The following is an 18962-nucleotide window of genomic DNA, read 5'->3' on the forward strand; positions in this document are numbered from 1 at the left end:
AGTTGGTGGAGCCAAGAGGGAAAGTATCTGAAATTTCAAAGGGAGATTAATATTTTAAAGGAACAGAGGTAACCAGCATAAAAGAGTACTTAGATACAACATTCTGGGGCTTCGACAGTGATATAGTTTTTAAACATAATGGCAATGACAAAGAACTAAAGCCCAGAGGTGATGGAACAGACACTGAGATCTGAGACTCTAAGGAAGAAGAAGCAGTGACAGGTATGATGATGGCAAACGTCACAAATGAGAAGACTTAAAAAGCCAAAGTCCTAAATGTAGTTACGCCAACTGAAGGGCTTGTGAAGAGACTCCTGGTTTCAGAGGCTGAAGAGCGAGCCTGAGCGTTTATCTTCCTCCAAACTATGAATAATTAGGTACAAAATGCCCCAAAGCAATGAACATTGTTTGGTTTGGCAGGTGGAGCAGAAAGTGATGGTTCCCAATGATGCAACTTGGAATAAAAAAGGCACTTATACATGACAGTTTTCTTAGAAAACAAATGAAGTTATATTTTTTTTAAAAAAAGAAACAAAAGACTGCCCCAAAGAAACAGTATAAGCTTACAGAAACATGCACTCAATGGGTGAGCAGGGTACAGACATGAACCGAATTGAATGACATCAAATGAGGTGGCTACAGGTTCTCAATCGGGGGCTCGATGATGAAACGTTCGAGACTCATTCTCAGGGAGCCCTTCAGAGTTGATACAACAACACTGAAAAATGGGCCAATTCTATTTAGCTGGTTCTTCAGTGGATTAATTATTAAAACAGAAACATTAAAATGGGTTTCTAGCTCTAACAGGAAGTGGGAGGTGTAGAAGCCCATTAATTTACTTCTCTGGACTTAAGAAAGGGGATGAGGAAGGTGCTACACAGGCTCCTCTCAGCACCCCATCCGCCACCAGACACTCCAGTGTTTCCGTGCCTGAACTGCCACAGCTGTGCCAGAGCAGAGCTTGTCACCCACGATTTAAGCTTAGATGTGGCTAATGTTCAATGGATACATGGGAGAATAATCAGTCACCTGCCATGAGAGAAACATGGTGGCAATTCTTCCCCACAACTCATATTTTTTCAGTCTCCAAATAACTGTTCTTTTAACATGTTTGTGGAAAAGTTCTTCCAAGATGTAAAGCCTCTCAGTAAACTGTCAAAAATCAAAAGAGCCAAAACAATGGAAAGTGAATGTCGGTGAGGTCTTCATCCTGGAAAGCCTCAAAGAGTAGAATAGAACATGGAAATGAAAGGGCAAGCTCTACGGCTCAATAGAGATGATGATGATGACGTACAAACAACATCAACCTGCAAGAGAGAAGGCCTCACAAATGGGAATAACAGCAGACTGGCAACCCTGGCGCCTTGCAAGTGTTTATGAATGTACACGGAAATGGTGCAAAAATGGTGTACTATTTTGTGTGTGTGCGCGCGCGCGTGTGTGTGTGTACTGCTGTTCAAAGAAAAGATTTCTATTCAATACTTTAAAATTACTCAACAATCTTAGCTCATATTATTTTGTCCTGAATCAGATTATGTACAATTGTGTTAATTCTCTCACTACCCTCCAACCACAAACGAATACTATCCCATAGGACAAAAACTTCAGGCTACAGCTTGGGTGCTGACTCCCGTTATTTCCTAGAAGCAGGGAATGGGACCTGTGCATAACGTATTTGCCTTTCTCTGGTGAGCTGTATGTGGTCACAGTTAAGGTGATGCCAATACAGGTCAAAGCCCAGAAAGAGGTAAGGGAGACCTGGCATGGAGGGCATGGTTAAAAGCACTGTGAAGCCCAATTAACTCTCGTTGTTTTACTTCTTCGCCCCTCCAAATCTCTGAAAGTCCATTTCAGAATTTAAAAGAAGTTTTTTTGGTTTTCAGCACTATCCCAAATGCCTGAAAACTGCTTTCCTTGGGCCATTTCAATATTTGGTCAAGGTATTCAGTCTGAACTCTACTTTAGAGCCCTCAAAGCAACAAGTCCAGGGACCTCAGGCAGATGCTCACCGCAATCAGGAACCACCTCTGCTGAGAAGCACAAGTTTAGATCACTAGACAAGACCTAGATGGAAAAACTGCCATACGGCCACACCCTAAGAGGAACGTGGTATGACCACGCAAGTGCAGTCCCGGCTCCAGGACTCTAGCCAACTCCTCTGAAACCTGCAGAGCGCCATCCAGAAAAGCAGAGAGCAGAATTAAATGTGCAAAACACACCCGGCTGTGATAAAAGTCTGAAAAGAATATGTCCATTCAAAACATGTCTAACTATCATCAACAGCAGGCCCTTTATTTGAATTTTTAATAATTTAATTTCCATAAACGTGTCAAAGTTAAAAAAACTCGCATTTCCCCTCATTTACTGTAGAAAAGTTAGAAAAAAAGAAAATGACAGAAAAAAAGAAAAAAAATCCCCAAATGCCCTACCAACCGGAAGAGCTGTTAGTGTTACGGCATATTTTTCCTTTATCTTACTTCTCTACACATATATTGGATTGGCCACAAAGTTCTTTTGGGTGTTTTGGTAAGATGTTACGGAAAAACCCGAACGCACTTTTTGGCCAACCCAACAGAAATGTCCACATCTATAAATATTTAAGCTTATAAATATTTACACACCTATACACTTTTACACACACACACACATATATATAAAGTCTATTTTACATTTACAAAATTAGAGCAATATTTCATAATTTTTACGTGTAGCCCTTTTCACTTATTGCTCCGTGAGCCATTAACCCAGGTCATTAACTTTCCTTTGAAAACATGACTCGCAATTCATTTGGCAGAATTCATCAATCATTTCCGATTTCTTACTATTATAAATAACATTTCTGATATTATGTTATAATGTACCTAAATCTGACTTTCTGTCAGTATTTCTCTAATATTCTTCTCAGTGAATGAGAGTACAAAGAGTATGAATATTTGATACCTTTCTAATGAAAAGTTTTAAACCCTAAAATCAGGAGTCAGTGCCCAATTCTCAAATACTTGTATTGAGGCACTATCACGTTCTCTGACACGTAAAAGATTGTAGTAAAACTGTACAAAAGAATCAGCAAAGAAGGAGAGTGGCGGAATGGAACAGTTCCTTACAAAAGCTAAACACACAGAGCTCTCTAGATTGTCAGTGAGTCCCTCAGGACACACAGGCTGCCGTGGGACTGCACCGGAGACTACCTTAGCACTGAAGGTCAACGCAGGCCCAAAGCCTCAAAGATCTGAGGGCAGGGAAGCCAAAAAGAAGCAAGGAAAACGGTGAAGGACGTTTTAAAGTCTGGTTCAGATTATCTTCAGCTTGCTCGTGGTCTCTATAAGACAACACTGTGCCCTGAGCACGGTACTGTCATGCTCAGGACCGCACGGGTTGCCAGCTCAAGGCAAAGATACACAAACACAAAAAAGGTGCCTGCCTGCCTATGCCTCCTGAGATGATAGGAAGTGGGCAAACTGCTCTCCCCTAAATGGGGATCTGTTTTTGGAATATGTTAAAAATGAAATGTCTCAGTTCATGATAAACATCCAAAAACAATGGTGAGTAATGGATTTGGTCACAGAACATGTCCAATTTTTTGTGAAAGCCTCTATTAATGAAGGAAGTGAAAGATGCTGGGCCAGAAAGTGAAAAGGCTACCGCCCTTGGGTATATAGAGACTGTGGCCAAGAGGATAGTCGCTAGGTAAAGAAGGATCCCAAACTCACGGGAGTTCTCATTTTTCCACCATCACACTTATTTACAACTAATTCTCCAACAATTATGATGGATCTGATATACAGACAGAAAGACTTCCTCCAAGTCCTGACAGAGAGCTTTGGAAGTTCTTAATTTAAGAACTTAGAAGTACAGCATTCTCAACTTTCCCATATCATGACCCAGAGACCACATTTCCAGTGTTGAGAATCACCTCTGTAAACAAAACAAAACAAAACCCCAAATTAAAATGGTCCAGATTTTCTTAGATGATGAACAAGTGAAACATTTTTGATTAATTTCCTACCACAGGGACTCTGCTTTCTCCTGTCTTCATTTCTATCTCCAGAAGATTAAACTGGAAAACCAATGCTTAGAACATTTCAGAAGAGTAGGATTCTTTTCTCACCTTTTAAAACTGCTTTTTCTTGAAGCAGATCTGGTGGTTCTTTTAGTAATGCCTGCACTGCCAGAAATGTTAGGTTCAGATGTTTTACAGCTCTGAACACTGGACTGAAGAATTACTCTGAAAACAGTTGGAAAAAGATAACATTATATTCACTGAAGCGATTTGCAAATACTTGACAGAGGAAGGCATTTTTGCACTTTAGTGCAAACTATTTTCTTGAGAACGGACAGGATTTTCCATAAGCACATTTGCCAAAAAAAAAAAAATCTGAAACACACTTTTACATCAAGGTCTTTTGAAATAAAGCATCTCATTTCCCTATGAAGGTTTACACAAAGATAAACAAAGAACTTTGCTTTTGGAAAATGAAATGACCTGGCATGTCAAGCGATTCCCACACCAAAGAAATCAATCAGTAAGACAAATTTTTGTGCCCCAAAGTAAAAATAAATTCTCAGAATTCTAGTCATGAAAACAAGAAATCATTTAAAAATCCCAAATTCTAAAGACTACGAATATAAATATATATACAGTATTCACTCTTCAGAGCTGGAAGTACAAGCAATTGACATCAAATCAACAGTAATTTTTTATAACATTTCAAATTTTAAAAGTATGTTCAAACAGAATTTTTTGGGCTGGCTTACAACCACTTACAAAGTCACCCAGTACCATTAAAGTGAAGCTGTTTAAATTTTGTAAAACTTGATTTCATTAAACTCTAGATATCTCAAGGAACTGAGATCTATGGGAGTAGACTGCCCAGGAGGCAAATTCATGAATCAGAAAGAACACCCTCAGATAAAGCCCACACAGAATACCTGTTCATAAGTAGAGGGTGTTTTAAAATTCCTCACTGAATTGTCAGAGGGACAACAGCAGAAAACACCAAAAAATTTTACAAGCAATTCTTTTCTTCAAGAGATAATGACTAAAACACTGAACTGCATACATACACATTTACATATACTCAACTTTTATTTATCTGTGAGAGAAAATACTTTAAAAAGCTTTCTCCTCTCATATCCAAACATAAAGGTGAGATAGCCAACAACAACTTATGAGAACCCAGCTCATGCGTAAAAAGAAACCATTACAACGAACTAGCAGCCAGTCCTACCTCCTATGCCTGTGTTAACACCACATTAGTTAATAACCAAAGCCAGGTCCTTAAAATGTAGTAAATTCTTATAATCTTAATATTACTCAAACCATAGGATATTCAACATTTAGTAAAATACTAACTTCTCATCATTAAAAAAACAATGGGTTGTACTGCACCAGAGCAGAAGTCTGGAGGTCAGTAGTTTTCGAGCCATCTGGGGGAGAGGAGTAGAAGGCTGAGGGAGGGGAACTCCTAGCCTAGCTGTTTCTCTTTATCCAAGAAACATTTCTGAAAGCCTTATGAATCAGGCCTTCAATCTCACTGAGGGAAACTGATCCTGGGTAAATGAGCCAATGCTTGATTCAGGATTTCTGATAAAGTTTTATCATCCTAAATGCTGACTGTTTTAACAAAATAGAAAATGTATATGCAGACATAATTATATTATCGAAGAGGTAGTACCAACTGCCCTGGCATATAAATTCTCTCCTTGAAAACAAGGATTTATTTTTAAATTCTTTCTGATTGTGTAAAGTGAAGAGGAAATATTTAGTTGTCTTTGTTAAGAATGTGAATCTAGAATTTTTCATTTAAAAAAACAAAACAAAACGGAAACCAACTGCAATGCTTCCATGGCTATTTCTAAGGCCCAGGCCCAGGGCTTGGTGCTGCCACTACTGTCCCGAGGGCTCTCACCCACTCAGTGAGGCTCATGAATTTTATCTCCATGTTTTACAAATGGAGAAAATGAGACTCCTGTTGGCTTTTTTTTGAAATACAAAAACTACTTTTCAAATAATTTGAGGCCACTTAGGGTCAAAAGTATCAACCATCACACTGTAAAATCATTAATATGAGGGAAAAAACAAGAGCCAATATACATTGCCTGCTTAGGAAATCTACCTCCTGATTTCTTAAGTTAGCTATTATGTTTAAATACTATTCAAAACAAGAAATTACTGCTAAATCATATTTTAGGCTGATAGGAAACATCTTTTTAAAAGTACTTATTTCTCTATAAAATTAGTGGAAACAATTCATGTGAAGTAATATACTATTAATAGCTAATAATTTAGGTGCAATTTTGAAAATGAGAGCATGCTAGAAATTTGGAATGCATTAATCTCATCAGCAAAGATTCAGGTCACCAGTTATTTACATTAAAAACAGAGCAGTTATTACATCTGTAGGTTATGCATCAATAAAGTGCGAAGGAAACACAGCAACTACACTTAGTTATTACCTGAGATATCCTACAAGTTAACACCCTAAGGTGGGTGAAGCTAGTAAACGTGTGAAGTAGTCACTCTGCCACAGGGATGTGGGAACTCACTACCCCCCACCTTGCACACTAGGCCAATCACGCGGCTCTGCAGGACAACATTTAGCAAATGTCATTTCTCCTTTCCATCTTTTCCTGATAGAACCCTCAGTCCTACCTTCTATCTCTTGCCCATACTAGAGTTCGTTTTCTTCTCTGCAGTATCTTTTGAGGCCCAATATTTTCCGATTTTGGATACAAAGATATCTGCAACTTGAGGCAAAGCAAAAAATTGAAAAGCCAGGTCTCTCACCTATCAAGTCACAGAGTACTTTGAAAATAAATGTTCATTCCAAGAAGAGAAGCCATCAGCGCAGCCATGCACTATTTACGCTGGTTGTCCACCACTGATACAAAAAGAGCCTGCAACATGATGGGCCTGAGGCCCTGCAACCTGCAGAGATGCTTTTCCCGCTGTCTAAAAGGTCTGAAGCAGCGTGTGAAGTGCTGTTATAGGGAAGCTCTCCAGGCATGCCAGGAAACAACCTATCAGGCAAGCTACATCATCAGCCAACAGAGGTGAATGTCAACAACAGTGCCCATGAGTAGTCACCTCAAAGGATAATTCTAAGGATTATATCTGTTCACATTATTGTTATTGTTGAAAGCTTTTGTTTCTGTAAATTCCAAATTAATCAGGGCAGGCTAAAGTGAATACTCTGCTTTGGGCTAGAAATACAATGGAAAATGTCAGTAATAACAAAAAACGTTATGTCTTACATAGAATATGAAAAAGAAAAGAGCCTGATAGAGACCATTTTTTAAACGTACCCTGTAAAAAATAATACAATCATGAAGCGCCTAAACATCATTAGCAATGACTCCGCCTGTTTGAAACTGTCACTCGGAATAGTTTGAGAAGGATAAATCTATGCAGTGTGTGACGGCCCTGAGTCCAAATGTGTGACATCTAGGCTCAGTAAAAGAAGTAAAGGAACAAAACATCTAAAGGGATAATCCGTATCAGAAACATAGTATATGTGCCTATGTAATAAGCTTGTTATTAATAAGATTTTTTTAAAATGTCATATATAGGTTCATGTTAAGCAGCTTTTCCTTAATTTTGAAAAGAATGGCGTCTGCTAGTTTTTTAAATCTTTTCTAGCCATTTGAAAACATTCAATGAACCACAAAGTACTAGAGTTGGTTGCAATGGAATTTTACTTTGGAGGAGATCCTAGAAGGCACTTTTGTATTCCTTTATAACCCCCAAGTCCAAGTTGGAACAAGACAAGAAATTCTTAAAATTTGAGCTAAAGAAAATGTTTCAGAGAAAAAAAGAATGCAGCCTAGACATAAGAGGGTAATGGTGAACCACAGTCTCACAGGATACACCCTCCTTTCTGTGCTCTTGGTCTTAACATGATGTTCCCGGGAAAGCTTCTTGTCACATTCTTCTGCAGAAAAGGAGTCTCTTCACTGTGAAGGTATTCATTTAATGATGAAAGATATCAAGAGAACACAAATTCTGCCTCTATTAACCTAATAAAAGCATTCTGCTTACTTTTGGGAAAGGAGGAAAGTGGGAAGGAAAAAGGAGCACAGTGACTGTCATGTGGAAACACAAACATAAACAAAGGACTCCAGTTTTCTCTGCTTTCCTATTTTCATTCAACACCAAGTGTTGAAAACTATACTTAACTGTATTCCCTAAAGGGGAGGAAGTGAAACAAGGAAGAGGAGAAAATTCTGCATATTCAAGACAGAATATTTATTAGGGAAGCAGGTGCCTGCTGAGAGAGCACCGTGTACAATGGCAGAATCAGAGGTGAAAAAGGATGCAATGCTCACTAGACCTCATGGCTACAAAATAAAGTCTTTACTAACAGCAGAAAACCAGCGGGAAAATTCTTTTTGCTAGATTGGAAAGGATATATTAACAATATTTACTCTAGAAAACCGGAAAGTTGTACAGACAACTGACTGAAAGAAAACCACCCCAATTACCCCAAACTAACTATACATTTTTGATAAGAAAAAGAAACTACGTCATTGTCATCATAAATCGCTATTTCAAAAAATCTGTTAAGAGTAAGCACATCCCAAACGAAGCGTGTTACTTTTAATATCCCTGATATGAAAGTAACAGAGAAGACTTCCTTCCCTGCCACCAACCCATGAAGTGCAAAGATTCAGAATAAGAACCTTTGAAAAAAGGCAAATCAACAAAGCTAGAAGAGCTGATAGTGAGAAAAACATGCATCATGAGAAACACACTGGACACCAGAGGTGAGCGCTAGTAGAGAAGTGGAATGGGACACTTACACAGCAGCTATCTGTCAAGGGTCCTGATGGCTACTGTGTTCTTAAACCATCGAGACAGAATAGCAGGATGGGGAGAATGTAGTCACAAACAATCCACCAGATGACAACACTACACAGTGCAGAGGTCAGCACAGCTAGGGAACATCTGGAAAGGGGTGAAGGGGAAAGAACAGATGTTCAAATTGGGAAGCCAAAATAAATAAAATAATAAATAAATAAAGCCACGTGTGAAATTTAGATACCCTGCGATGCAAAGGAGCAGGAAACAGGGATCAAATTTTGCCATTTTACGTTGGAAAAAAATGCTGTCTTCAGTTTTAAACCGATTTGATATTTGGTAAAGAAAGACTAGATCCAATCTCTAGTTGGATAACTACCCCACGTTAACTTAATTGTATGATACTGAAATTAGAGTCATAGCTATGCGATTGAAATTCTTCAAAAAGCGTAATATGCACACAGAAAAGCAAATCACAGAGAAAAAGGAGGCAAAACCAACCAGACAAACAAACAAAAAAAGCCCTGAACTGACACAGGCATGTGTCTGCTTTATAGATTTTCATTTGTTCCCCTAGTAAAGCTCCTGGCGTGAGAATTATTTTTCAATGATTAAACACACCCACCTACACTGTACTGTTAAAGGTGGTTTTAAGGGATTTTCAAGGCTAACTATATCTGTATTTTTACCTGTTCCCATAGGATGCGCTTCCACTCTTCATGCATCATTTCCTTTGTCCCTAATAAACCTAGCAGAAATCATCAGCACAATGCAGAAAAATAGGCAGCATGGATGAAGTTACAAAATCTACCCAATCTGTTTTGGCACAGACAATAATATACTTGCCATCATGTCCTGAAGATCACTTCAAGATCATGGTGCTACATAATTTCCTGTCCTCATGATAGTCAGGATCAGACAAGCTCTCTGACAAAATTACTAATTTTACTGGGCTTCCCTGGTGGTGCAGTGGTTGGGAGTCCGCCTGCCGATGCAGGGGACGCGGGTTCGTGCCCCGGTCTGGGAAGATCCCACATGCCGCGCAGTGGCTGGGCCCGTGAGCCATGGCCGCTAAGCCTGCGCGTCCAGAGCCTGTGCTCCGCAACGGGAGAGGCCACAACAGTGAGAGGCCCGCGTACCGCAAAAAAAAAAAAATTACTAATTTTACAATTTCTAACACTTAATTCTCCCCAAATATTGACTGTAAAACAGACACCAATGACTGGATTACTTTATGTACTATAACTTTCTTTTAAGAATCACCAGTACTCATATATTTTTCATTAACTTTCCCTCTTAACATTTTCATTTGGCTAAGTACCAACAGTGAAGCAAAATAACATGTCCATGCTGACAGATGGGTCAAAATCAGGAGGCAGGAATTGAATTTAGATTTTTCAACCCAAGCTGCTGCTGTAAACTCTCTCTCAGGGGACTTTTAAATATTTCTAAAATCACAACAAACACTTGGGAAGGAAAGGAAATCTCCAGTTGACCTCCTCTTCTAGGGCCAAAAGAGCTACAAATAAGAGCAAAAATGAGAAGACTGTAACAGCAAAGAGGGTCTGAAAAAGCAGGAAGGGATAAGGAAGGAGAAGGAAGGAAAATCTGCTGTGACTAATCTTAAATCTCTCAGGGTGTTTACGCATAATTGTGTGTATGGGAAGAGGGTGGTTTGGGGACTATTCTATTGTTTGGGGGATTACAATTACAATTAAAGGGAATCCGGAGCTAGCTTTTTTTTTTTTCTTTTAAGTTTTACCAAGTAAAAGGTTGTTTTAGGGAATTCCCTGGCAGTCCCAGTGGTTAGGAATATGCTTTCACTGCTGAGGACCCAGGTTCGACCCCTGATAGGGGAACTAAGATCCCACAAGCCGCAAGGCGTGGCCAAAAAAAAAAAAAAAAAGGAAGATTGTTTTAACACATGCCAAGAATGCCAAGAGTGCTTCAGAGCAAAGGGCCAGTGTTCTTTACTCCTTTTAGGGTAAGGTGGGGTGTAAATAGATAACTAAGCAAATGGAGAGCACAAAGGCTGGTCTTTCCTCCACTGGTCTTTGCTAGTTACTATCATTTAGCCATCCATCAACTACCATCCCAGGGAACCTCACATACCAAGAAAAATGTCATAGCATCTAGTGTCATCTTCTGGTTTCCAACAATATTTCTAATTTTAGTCTACATTTATTGTTTTCTTTTATGTTTCCACAAATCCATGAGCTATGGAAGAGACTTTTATAGTCTCATTTTTCTAGAAAGGAGCATCAAATGATTTGAACTCTTATAAAACATATTCACAAGATAGAGACTCAGAGTAACTAAAGAAAATTTCCTATAAGCCCTATCGAACTCCAGAACCTTTGACTAAGCAGAATTCCCATCCCTGACTCCCAGCTTGACTTTTGAACAGAAGGCAACAAGCTATTGAGAAATAAACTGATGCTGAAGATTCTCAAAAACAGAACAAAAAACCTGGACATGACTAAAAGCAGCCCACAAAATCATCCACCTTCTAGGGCTTGTGATTCCAAGTGTGGTCCCTGGACCAGTAGCATCTTTTAACACCTGGAAGCTTGCCAGAAATGCAGAATCAGATGGTACCGAAGACCCACTGATCATTATCTGCATTTTAACAAGCTTCCCAGGAGACTCAAATGCACACTGAAGTTTGAGAAGCACTGCTCTAAGGCACTAGCTGTTTCCTCCTGTCTAAAATTGGGTTCAGAATGATTATTTGGAGGGACCATACTATTTCTAAATAGAAAGAACCATTAAGGGCTTCCCTGGTGGCGCAGTGGTTAAGAATCCGCTTGCCAATGCAGGGGACACGGGTTTGAGCCCTGCTCCAGGAAGATCCCACATGCCGTGGAGCAACTATGCCCGTGCACCACAACTACTGAGCCCGTGTGCCACAACTACTGAAGCCCATGCGCCTAGAGCCCGAGCACCGCAAGGAAGAGTAGCCCCCGCTTGCCGCAACTAGAGAAAGCCCACGTGCAACAATGAAGACCCAACATGGTCAAATATAAAATAAATTAAAAATAAACTAATTTAAAAAATAGTAACTAAAAAAATAAAGAACATTAAGACCTTAAATGAAGACTTATAATGAAATTAAAAACAAAATGGCATTTGGAATTAAATAAATTATTTAAAGCATTCTAGTTGATTGAATGCACAACTAAACAGCAAAGAGAATGCTTAATTAATGCCTATATCAATACTGATGCCTTTCATTCACATGCCATTTTATTTTGGAAAACTCATTCCTTTACTTTGGGTCTTTTAAGAATCTCCCAAGGTAGTGGCCCATGATGACACATCCCTTAAGTGTAATTCTACTTTGGATTTTAAGATTATGAGAAGATACCAGTGAAGAACTACTTTTAATTAAAAAGGCCTGTTCTTCTCTGCCATAACCATTTACTATGTCATAGTTCCCTGCCATATTACAAGATGCTTACTGAATACTAAGATGACCTATCTCCATCACCAAAAAAGGGGGGCGGTGCAAAATTTGACACCCACCCCACAATGAAAGGTACTAGAAGGAAAGAATCCATTGGTATAGGTGGGAGCATCTACTAAAGAATACCCTACAGGGCTTCTCTGGTGGCGCAGTGGTTGAGAGTCCGCCTGCCGATGCAGGGGACACGGGTTCGTGCCCCGGTCCGGGAAGATCCCACATGCGGCTGGGCCCGTGAGCCATGGCCGCTGAGCCTGCGTGTCCGGAGCCTGTGCTCCGCAATGGGAGAGGCCACAACAGTGAGAGGCCTGTGTACCAGCACCGCCCCCCCGCAAAAAAAAGTACAATGGTCAAGTTTTTGATTCTACATATCTTTCTAACAATCCTGTACATTCCATGAGATTGAATCCCAACTAACACTTACAGAAGCAAGTATAAGTGGACACACACACAACCCAATAACTATAAAACTTCCTAACTCCATACTAAACCTACTTCTGTAACTTGAAAAATTCCTCCAATGAAAAATTAATACAAAAATATAGTTTAATCAATTCATTGTTGACTTAAAATAACGACATTAACCCCCCATGTCACCACTAATTAAAGTTTACCATATCAAAACAAATTATGTGTAATACGGTAGTAAATTTAAAGAAATTAACAATTTTAATAACTCTGGACAAATCTACAGTTATTCTACAGTTTATATCTTCTGTTACTCTCTTGAGGATGTAACATGTTTATGAGAAATGGAATACTGTGTGTCATATCAGTAAACAAAGGATGTCACGGTCATCAGTGATTATAGCCACAAGCCAACAATGAGCTGGTGAGCCCTGAGGGAACTCAGGAAGGAAGGAACACCTGCCATCTAGCAGCCATCAGACTGCAGCCACTCCCACTCCCCATGGTGAGCCCTGAGGAAACTCAGCATGGATACTGGCACCAGAGAGCTGAGGTGCATATCAAAGGAAGGATTTCAGTGAGCCCAGACTCTTGCATCTTCCCATACATAGAAAAGCGCTAAATTCCTTAACTTGGGATATCTGTTTTCTCTTATTAACAGTAATCTTTTGACATTCAGACTACCTTTGCTGCAAAACTCCTATATATCCTGGCTCCCTCCTCGCCTCCTTGGAGCAGTTCTCTCACGGTAACTTGAGATGCTGCCTCCCGGGCTTCTTCAAGTTCTAAAAATTTCCTCCAAATGAAACATAACTCTCAACTTTGAGGCTGTGAATATTTTTTTAGCCGACAGTTATTATCCATGGAGAAAAATCACTCGGCATAGTGCTTTCCTATCTATACGAGCTAGCGAGGTTGCAACACAAGACAGAGATAAACAAAGGATAGTTAAGAGCTTCTTAGGCAACACCCTTAGATTTTAAATAAAGTAGATATTCATTTCAAAGTGGCATAATGGGCATATGCAACCATGGAGAAAATGTACAGGAAAAATTGCTCATGAAGGACCTTATACATACACAAATTAAATAACTACAACCACACGAAGGAAATCAGACTCACGTGAGGGGAATAGCGTTTGTTTTTGATTGTCTTCTGCTTTTCAGGGCCCGAAGTCTATCACCTTGTGTCACTGCATTGATTTCGTCATCATCACTGTACTGTGTAAGTAGAAAAACACTGAGCTAATGATTTAAGCTGTACTTGTTAATGCAAGCATAGCAGCTACATTTACCCATACAGATCATACACAGACACACATAAATATACTTCAACATTCTGATGAACTCTAAAATATTTTGCTGCTTTCAAAATAAAGGTACAGGACACAATTCAAGACAACCAAAAGTTGACTTTCATAGACAAAGAACCCAATAGCACTCTTGTTATAAAACATTTTGACAGTGAAGAGGCATAATGGGTTTTCAGTATTGAAAACACTCTCTTTTAAATTCCACAATCTACTTACCACCACTTAATATAGTACTGCTACCCCCTAAACTCTTGGTTCTTTAAAGTTCCCATCTGAGAACAATGGGTTCCCTAAATCAGCTACCATGAAATAGGAAAAAAATGGGGGAAACGGCTGTCACGAGGTCCATCTAAAGAGTGTATTTCACATACCTCTTTTTATCACCAGTGCCTTGTGAGTAAACAAAAAATAAACTTTAGTTTTAAGGACACATAACCTTGTTTTAACTATTTTGACTAAAAAGTTTCTAGAGAGGGCAATAAGTACAAAAAATGTGTGATGATAATCCCTCAAAATGTGCTTTATTATTTGTATCTACAATTTTCTCCATGCCCTAAAAAGTTCTCAGCAGCATCTAAAGCAATGACAACAGTGTGATGGGGGTGGTTCGATTACCAGTTCATGTTCTTGCTTGTCTTCATTCTCGACCCCATTGATTGAAATGTCATCAACAGCCAAGAGGAGTTTTGAGACAGCTGCTCTGTGTCTTCCATTCTCCTGACCCTTTAACTTTTGACGAAAATAGTCACCTTCCAACCAGAGGCTTGCCTGTTTCCTACAGTATTTAAGTAACAAGATCAAAATACAGCCTTCCGGAAAGATACATACAAACAACTTTCTCCTACTAGACTATCTGCTGTTACTGGAGCCTAAGAAAAATTCTACTTCCCATCACTTTCCAGACCCGTGCGTTCCTGAGGAATTACAAAAGCTCTCCATCCACTTACATCATCAAAAATTGTTGCTGAGGTCCAATCACTGAGCCAGGTCTGCAGATTCTGACCCAAGCAATGGCCTCGGTTGCTGTCATCCTGTAATGCTTCATGATGTAGCAGGCTATCAAAGTGCCTGTTCGTCCAAGGCCAGCTAGGAAAAGAAACAAACCAATGAGACCTGGTGTCATGTGCTCCAGAATTTTGTTGGGCAGGTAGGATTTTTTTAAAAAAGCTTCCCATGATTCTGCTCCCCTCAACAGTGGTTCTCATGTTCTGATGCACAGTACAATCAACTGGAGAGTTTTTTGTTTGTTTTTATTATTATTTATTTATTTTAGGCTGCATTGGGTCTTTGTTACTGTGTGCGGGCTTTCTCTAGTTGTGGTGAGCGGGGGCTACTCTTCGTTGCAGTGCAAGGGCTTCTCACTGCGGTGGCTTCTCTTGTTGCAGAGCACGGGCTCTAGTCGCCAGGGCTTCAGGAGTAGTGGCTCGCGGGCTCTGGAGCGCAGACTCAGTAGTTGTGGCACACAGGCTTAGTTGCTCCGCAGCATGTGGGGTCTTCCCGGACGAGGGCTTGAACCCGTGTCCCCTGCATTGGCAGGCAGATTCTTAACCACTGTGCCACCAGGGAAGCCCAACTGGAGAGTTTTAACTGGTATGTGATGCAGCCTGGACACGGAGATTCCTAAAATCCCTCACATGATTCTACGTTTAGCCAAGATTGAAAATCACTTTCTAAGCGATGATTCTCAGTAAGTGCAGTGTTTTATACTCTGGGTTTTCAGTTAATGGAACCACCATCTTTCCAAAAATACAGGCTTAACATCTTGTACTTTCTCCCTCATCCAACTGTTTTTTCTACTCTACTTTTATACCTATTTGCACGTGGACTTTTTTCCCCACTCTGTTCCTGCTGTCTTCCTTTACTCTCGTCTAGACTAGTATCATTACCTCCTGTGATGGTTAATTTTATGTGTCAACCTGGCAGGTGTATTTGGATGAAATTGGTAGACTTTGAGTAAGCCAACTGCCCTCCGTAATGTGTGTGGGCCTCATCCAATCAGTTGGCAGTCTGAACAGAACAAAAATACTTGCCTCCCAGAGTTAGAGGGAATATTCTACCAGACAGCCTTTGGACTTCAACTGCACCATTGGCTCTCCTGGGTCTCCAGCCTGCCAGTCCACACTGCAGGTTTTATGCTCACCAGCCTATATAGTCACATAAGCCAATTCCTTATAATAAATCTCCTTCTCTCTCTATATACATCCTACTAGTTGTTTCTCTGGAAAAATCCCACTAATACAGATTTTGTGAAGTGGCATGCTACTGAAACATTATGTAAAAATGTGGAAGTGACTTTGGCATTGGAATTCTAAAGGCTGGGAGAGTTTTAAGGCACATGTTAGAAAAAACCTAGATAAATACACCATTATAAAGCAATTATACTCCAATAAAGATGTTAAATAAAAAAAAAAAAGAGAAAAAACCTAGATTGCCTTGAAGGGGCTGTTAGTAGGAGGAATACAGACGTTAATGGTGATTCCAGTGGACTCACATGGAAACTGGAAGAAAGGCAATCCTTGTTAGAAAGTGGCAAAAAAAACCTGGCTGAATTGTGTTCTAGTGCTTTGTGGAAGGTAGAACTTCTGCATGACAACCTTGGATAATTAGCAAAGGAGATTTAAATTCATAAGCAAAGTGTTAAAGGTGCAGCCTGGTTTCTCCTGACTGATGTGAGACGAGAGAGATGAATTGAAGAAGTAATTGTTAAGCAAAAAGGAACGAGAAACTAAACACTTAAAAAATTTTAGGCCTATTCATTTTGAAAAAAGTGAGAAACTGTGTTCTGGATACCAAGGGTATGACTGAAAAATCAGCTCCATAAAGATATTACCCATGGATTTAATCAGCCATCTCGGCACAAGCTAAAAATACTGATGGGATTACACTGGAAGACTGCCAGTTTGGACTAAAGGGGACAGAAACAGGATGAAATAAAGGAAGGCTTTTACGTTTCAGGGATTCTATAGGACTGGACAACAGAGGTAACTGGTTGCAAACATGGCTCATCCTTCAAAAGAAGGTTATTATGACCCTGAGGGTGATGCAGAGATCAGCTTCCACTGCAGGGGGCACAGGTTCAATCCCTGATCAGGGATCCTTGCATGCCATGTGGTGAACAACAACAACAAAAGACAGTTGTTTTAACGTCTTTGTCTAGTAAGTCTACCATCTGGTCTTTCTTTGGGACAGTTTCTGTTGATTCATTTTTTTCCTTTGAATGAGCTATCCTTTCCTGTTTCTTTGTATTCCTTGAGATTTTTTGGTGAAAACTGGACATTTGAATCTTATAATGTGTGAACTCTCAGGATTAGATTTCTGATATTCCCCAGGTTTGCTGTTTAGTTTTTCTTCTCCCCAGTGTTGGATTTTTCTTAACAAAAATGTATCCCTTGCCTTCTTAGTTAACTAACAAAAGGAGAAAAGTTAAATAAATCCTAGTATATTCATACAATGTGTTATTACACATTCATTCAATAAATATTTATTAAGTGCCAAGCACTCTTCTAGCTGCTGAAAGCCTAGCAACTTGTTAGAATATGAAGTCCAAAAGATAAGCTCTTGGAGTCTGCTCTGCTCACTGACATATGCCAGAACCTACCAAAGTAGGCACTGAATAGATATTTGATGAATAAATGAATGTGATAAGCCTTTGTAGTATTACCCATGAATACAACTTAATTTACTAAACTTTCCATATGAAATTAGGGTTTTAAAAGCATTCTTTATATGTACAGCCTTTTTATGCCAGTCATACCTCCATAAAGTGGTTTTAAGAAAAAAAAGTAAATCACAAAAGGAAAAAAAAGCACTCTATAAAAAACAAAGGCATCTTCATGTGTCCTTGCATATAATCTAAACGAGTATGGTATGTTTCTATACACATATACATTCACGTCCACCATTTCTTAACCAACACTAGAAACATACCTTTACAGTGTACTGCAATGGCACCCTCTGCATTTTCACAAACATCCAGAAATTCTTTAACAATGGCATCAGTAGGCGTGCTGCCATCCGCAAAGAAAAGGTCATAGTGATCGAAACCAGCGTTCGTAAAGCGTTTGGCATCATACATCCTTTTATTCAGACGAATAATGGTAGTAACGTTGTGATTCTTAAAATACGGAATATAAGCCTCAGGAGAATGTTGGTGGTAACCTACATAAAGAAATTCACCAGATGCTGTAAAATGCAGAAAGAAGACAATGGATAACAATTTCACTTGTAACTGGGTGGAAACAGTATCTGGACTGGGGATTGAATACCAGTTTGATTATAACTGTGAAAAAAATAAATTTAAAAAGTTAAAATTCAGGCAGAATGATGTGCTAAAATGTCCAAGTACACTTAATTAAGACAGTCGAGCTTTGGCCTCTTTTAAAAGAAAATACTGGATGGATACTTTTAATAACAAAACTATACTGGTCCCATGTATTTGCATACCACTTTCAAGTCTGGTTCTTGAATGAGGTCCACAGAAGGCAAGAAATCGGTCTGGTATTATCCAATTTAAATCTCCATTTTCTGCTTTCTGCAAAGGGAAGACCAAAACAAGATCAATGTATGTGTATGTATACGTGTACCTAAGAAAAGGTAAGAAATAAATCAAGAGTTCCCTTAAGATCTATAGGCCGGGCAAGTAACCCAAAACTGATTTATTTGACTTAATTATCAGCCAAGGGAATGGATGAGTTCATTCCATGCTAAAAGATGTAAGCAGGAATGAGGACTACTATTGCCACATGTTCTGATTCTGAAGTAAAACCAGAAGTTTGGAGTTTTTAATGAGAAATGTGTGATAGACTTCATTGAATCACAGGCATCATAGATTGTAAGATATATCCTGAATTCAGAGAATTCCTATTCAAAACAGGATAAAATGGGCATCGTGGATTCAATGAAAAATACTAATCCAAAATTTCTAAAAATACTTATAGAGACTAAACAAAGCTACCATGGTGGTCTGTAGCTACCCTGTGTCT

The 18962-nt window shown here is 39.3% G+C and overlaps 1 protein-coding gene across 3 annotated transcripts in view; it reads right to left on the reverse strand.

Annotated features, from left to right (window-relative positions):
• The window catches only part of CDC14B (cell division cycle 14B), a gene marked incomplete at its 5' end in the record, with an annotated part of 57332 nt that overhangs the window by 4478 nt on the left and 33892 nt on the right, over window positions 1-18962 (reverse strand). For 2 of the 3 annotated variants that reach the window (XM_082656340.1, XM_082656342.1), the window contains 6 exons: window positions 4109-4225; window positions 13791-13888; window positions 14596-14755; window positions 14928-15066; window positions 17908-18138; window positions 18424-18511. In XM_082656340.1, coding sequence (XP_082512466.1) covers window positions 4109-4225; window positions 13791-13888; window positions 14596-14755; window positions 14928-15066; window positions 17908-18138; window positions 18424-18511 — 833 coding nt within the window. Of the gene's footprint in view, window positions 1-4108; window positions 4226-8799; window positions 8945-13790; window positions 13889-14595; window positions 14756-14927; window positions 15067-17907; window positions 18139-18423; window positions 18512-18962 lie in introns of those variants that run through there. The other variant, XM_082656341.1, reaches the window with a different exon arrangement.

This window comes from Grampus griseus (assembly GCF_964374135.1).
Source record: "Grampus griseus genome assembly, chromosome: 6".
Taxonomy (NCBI): Eukaryota; Metazoa; Chordata; class Mammalia; order Artiodactyla; family Delphinidae; genus Grampus; species Grampus griseus.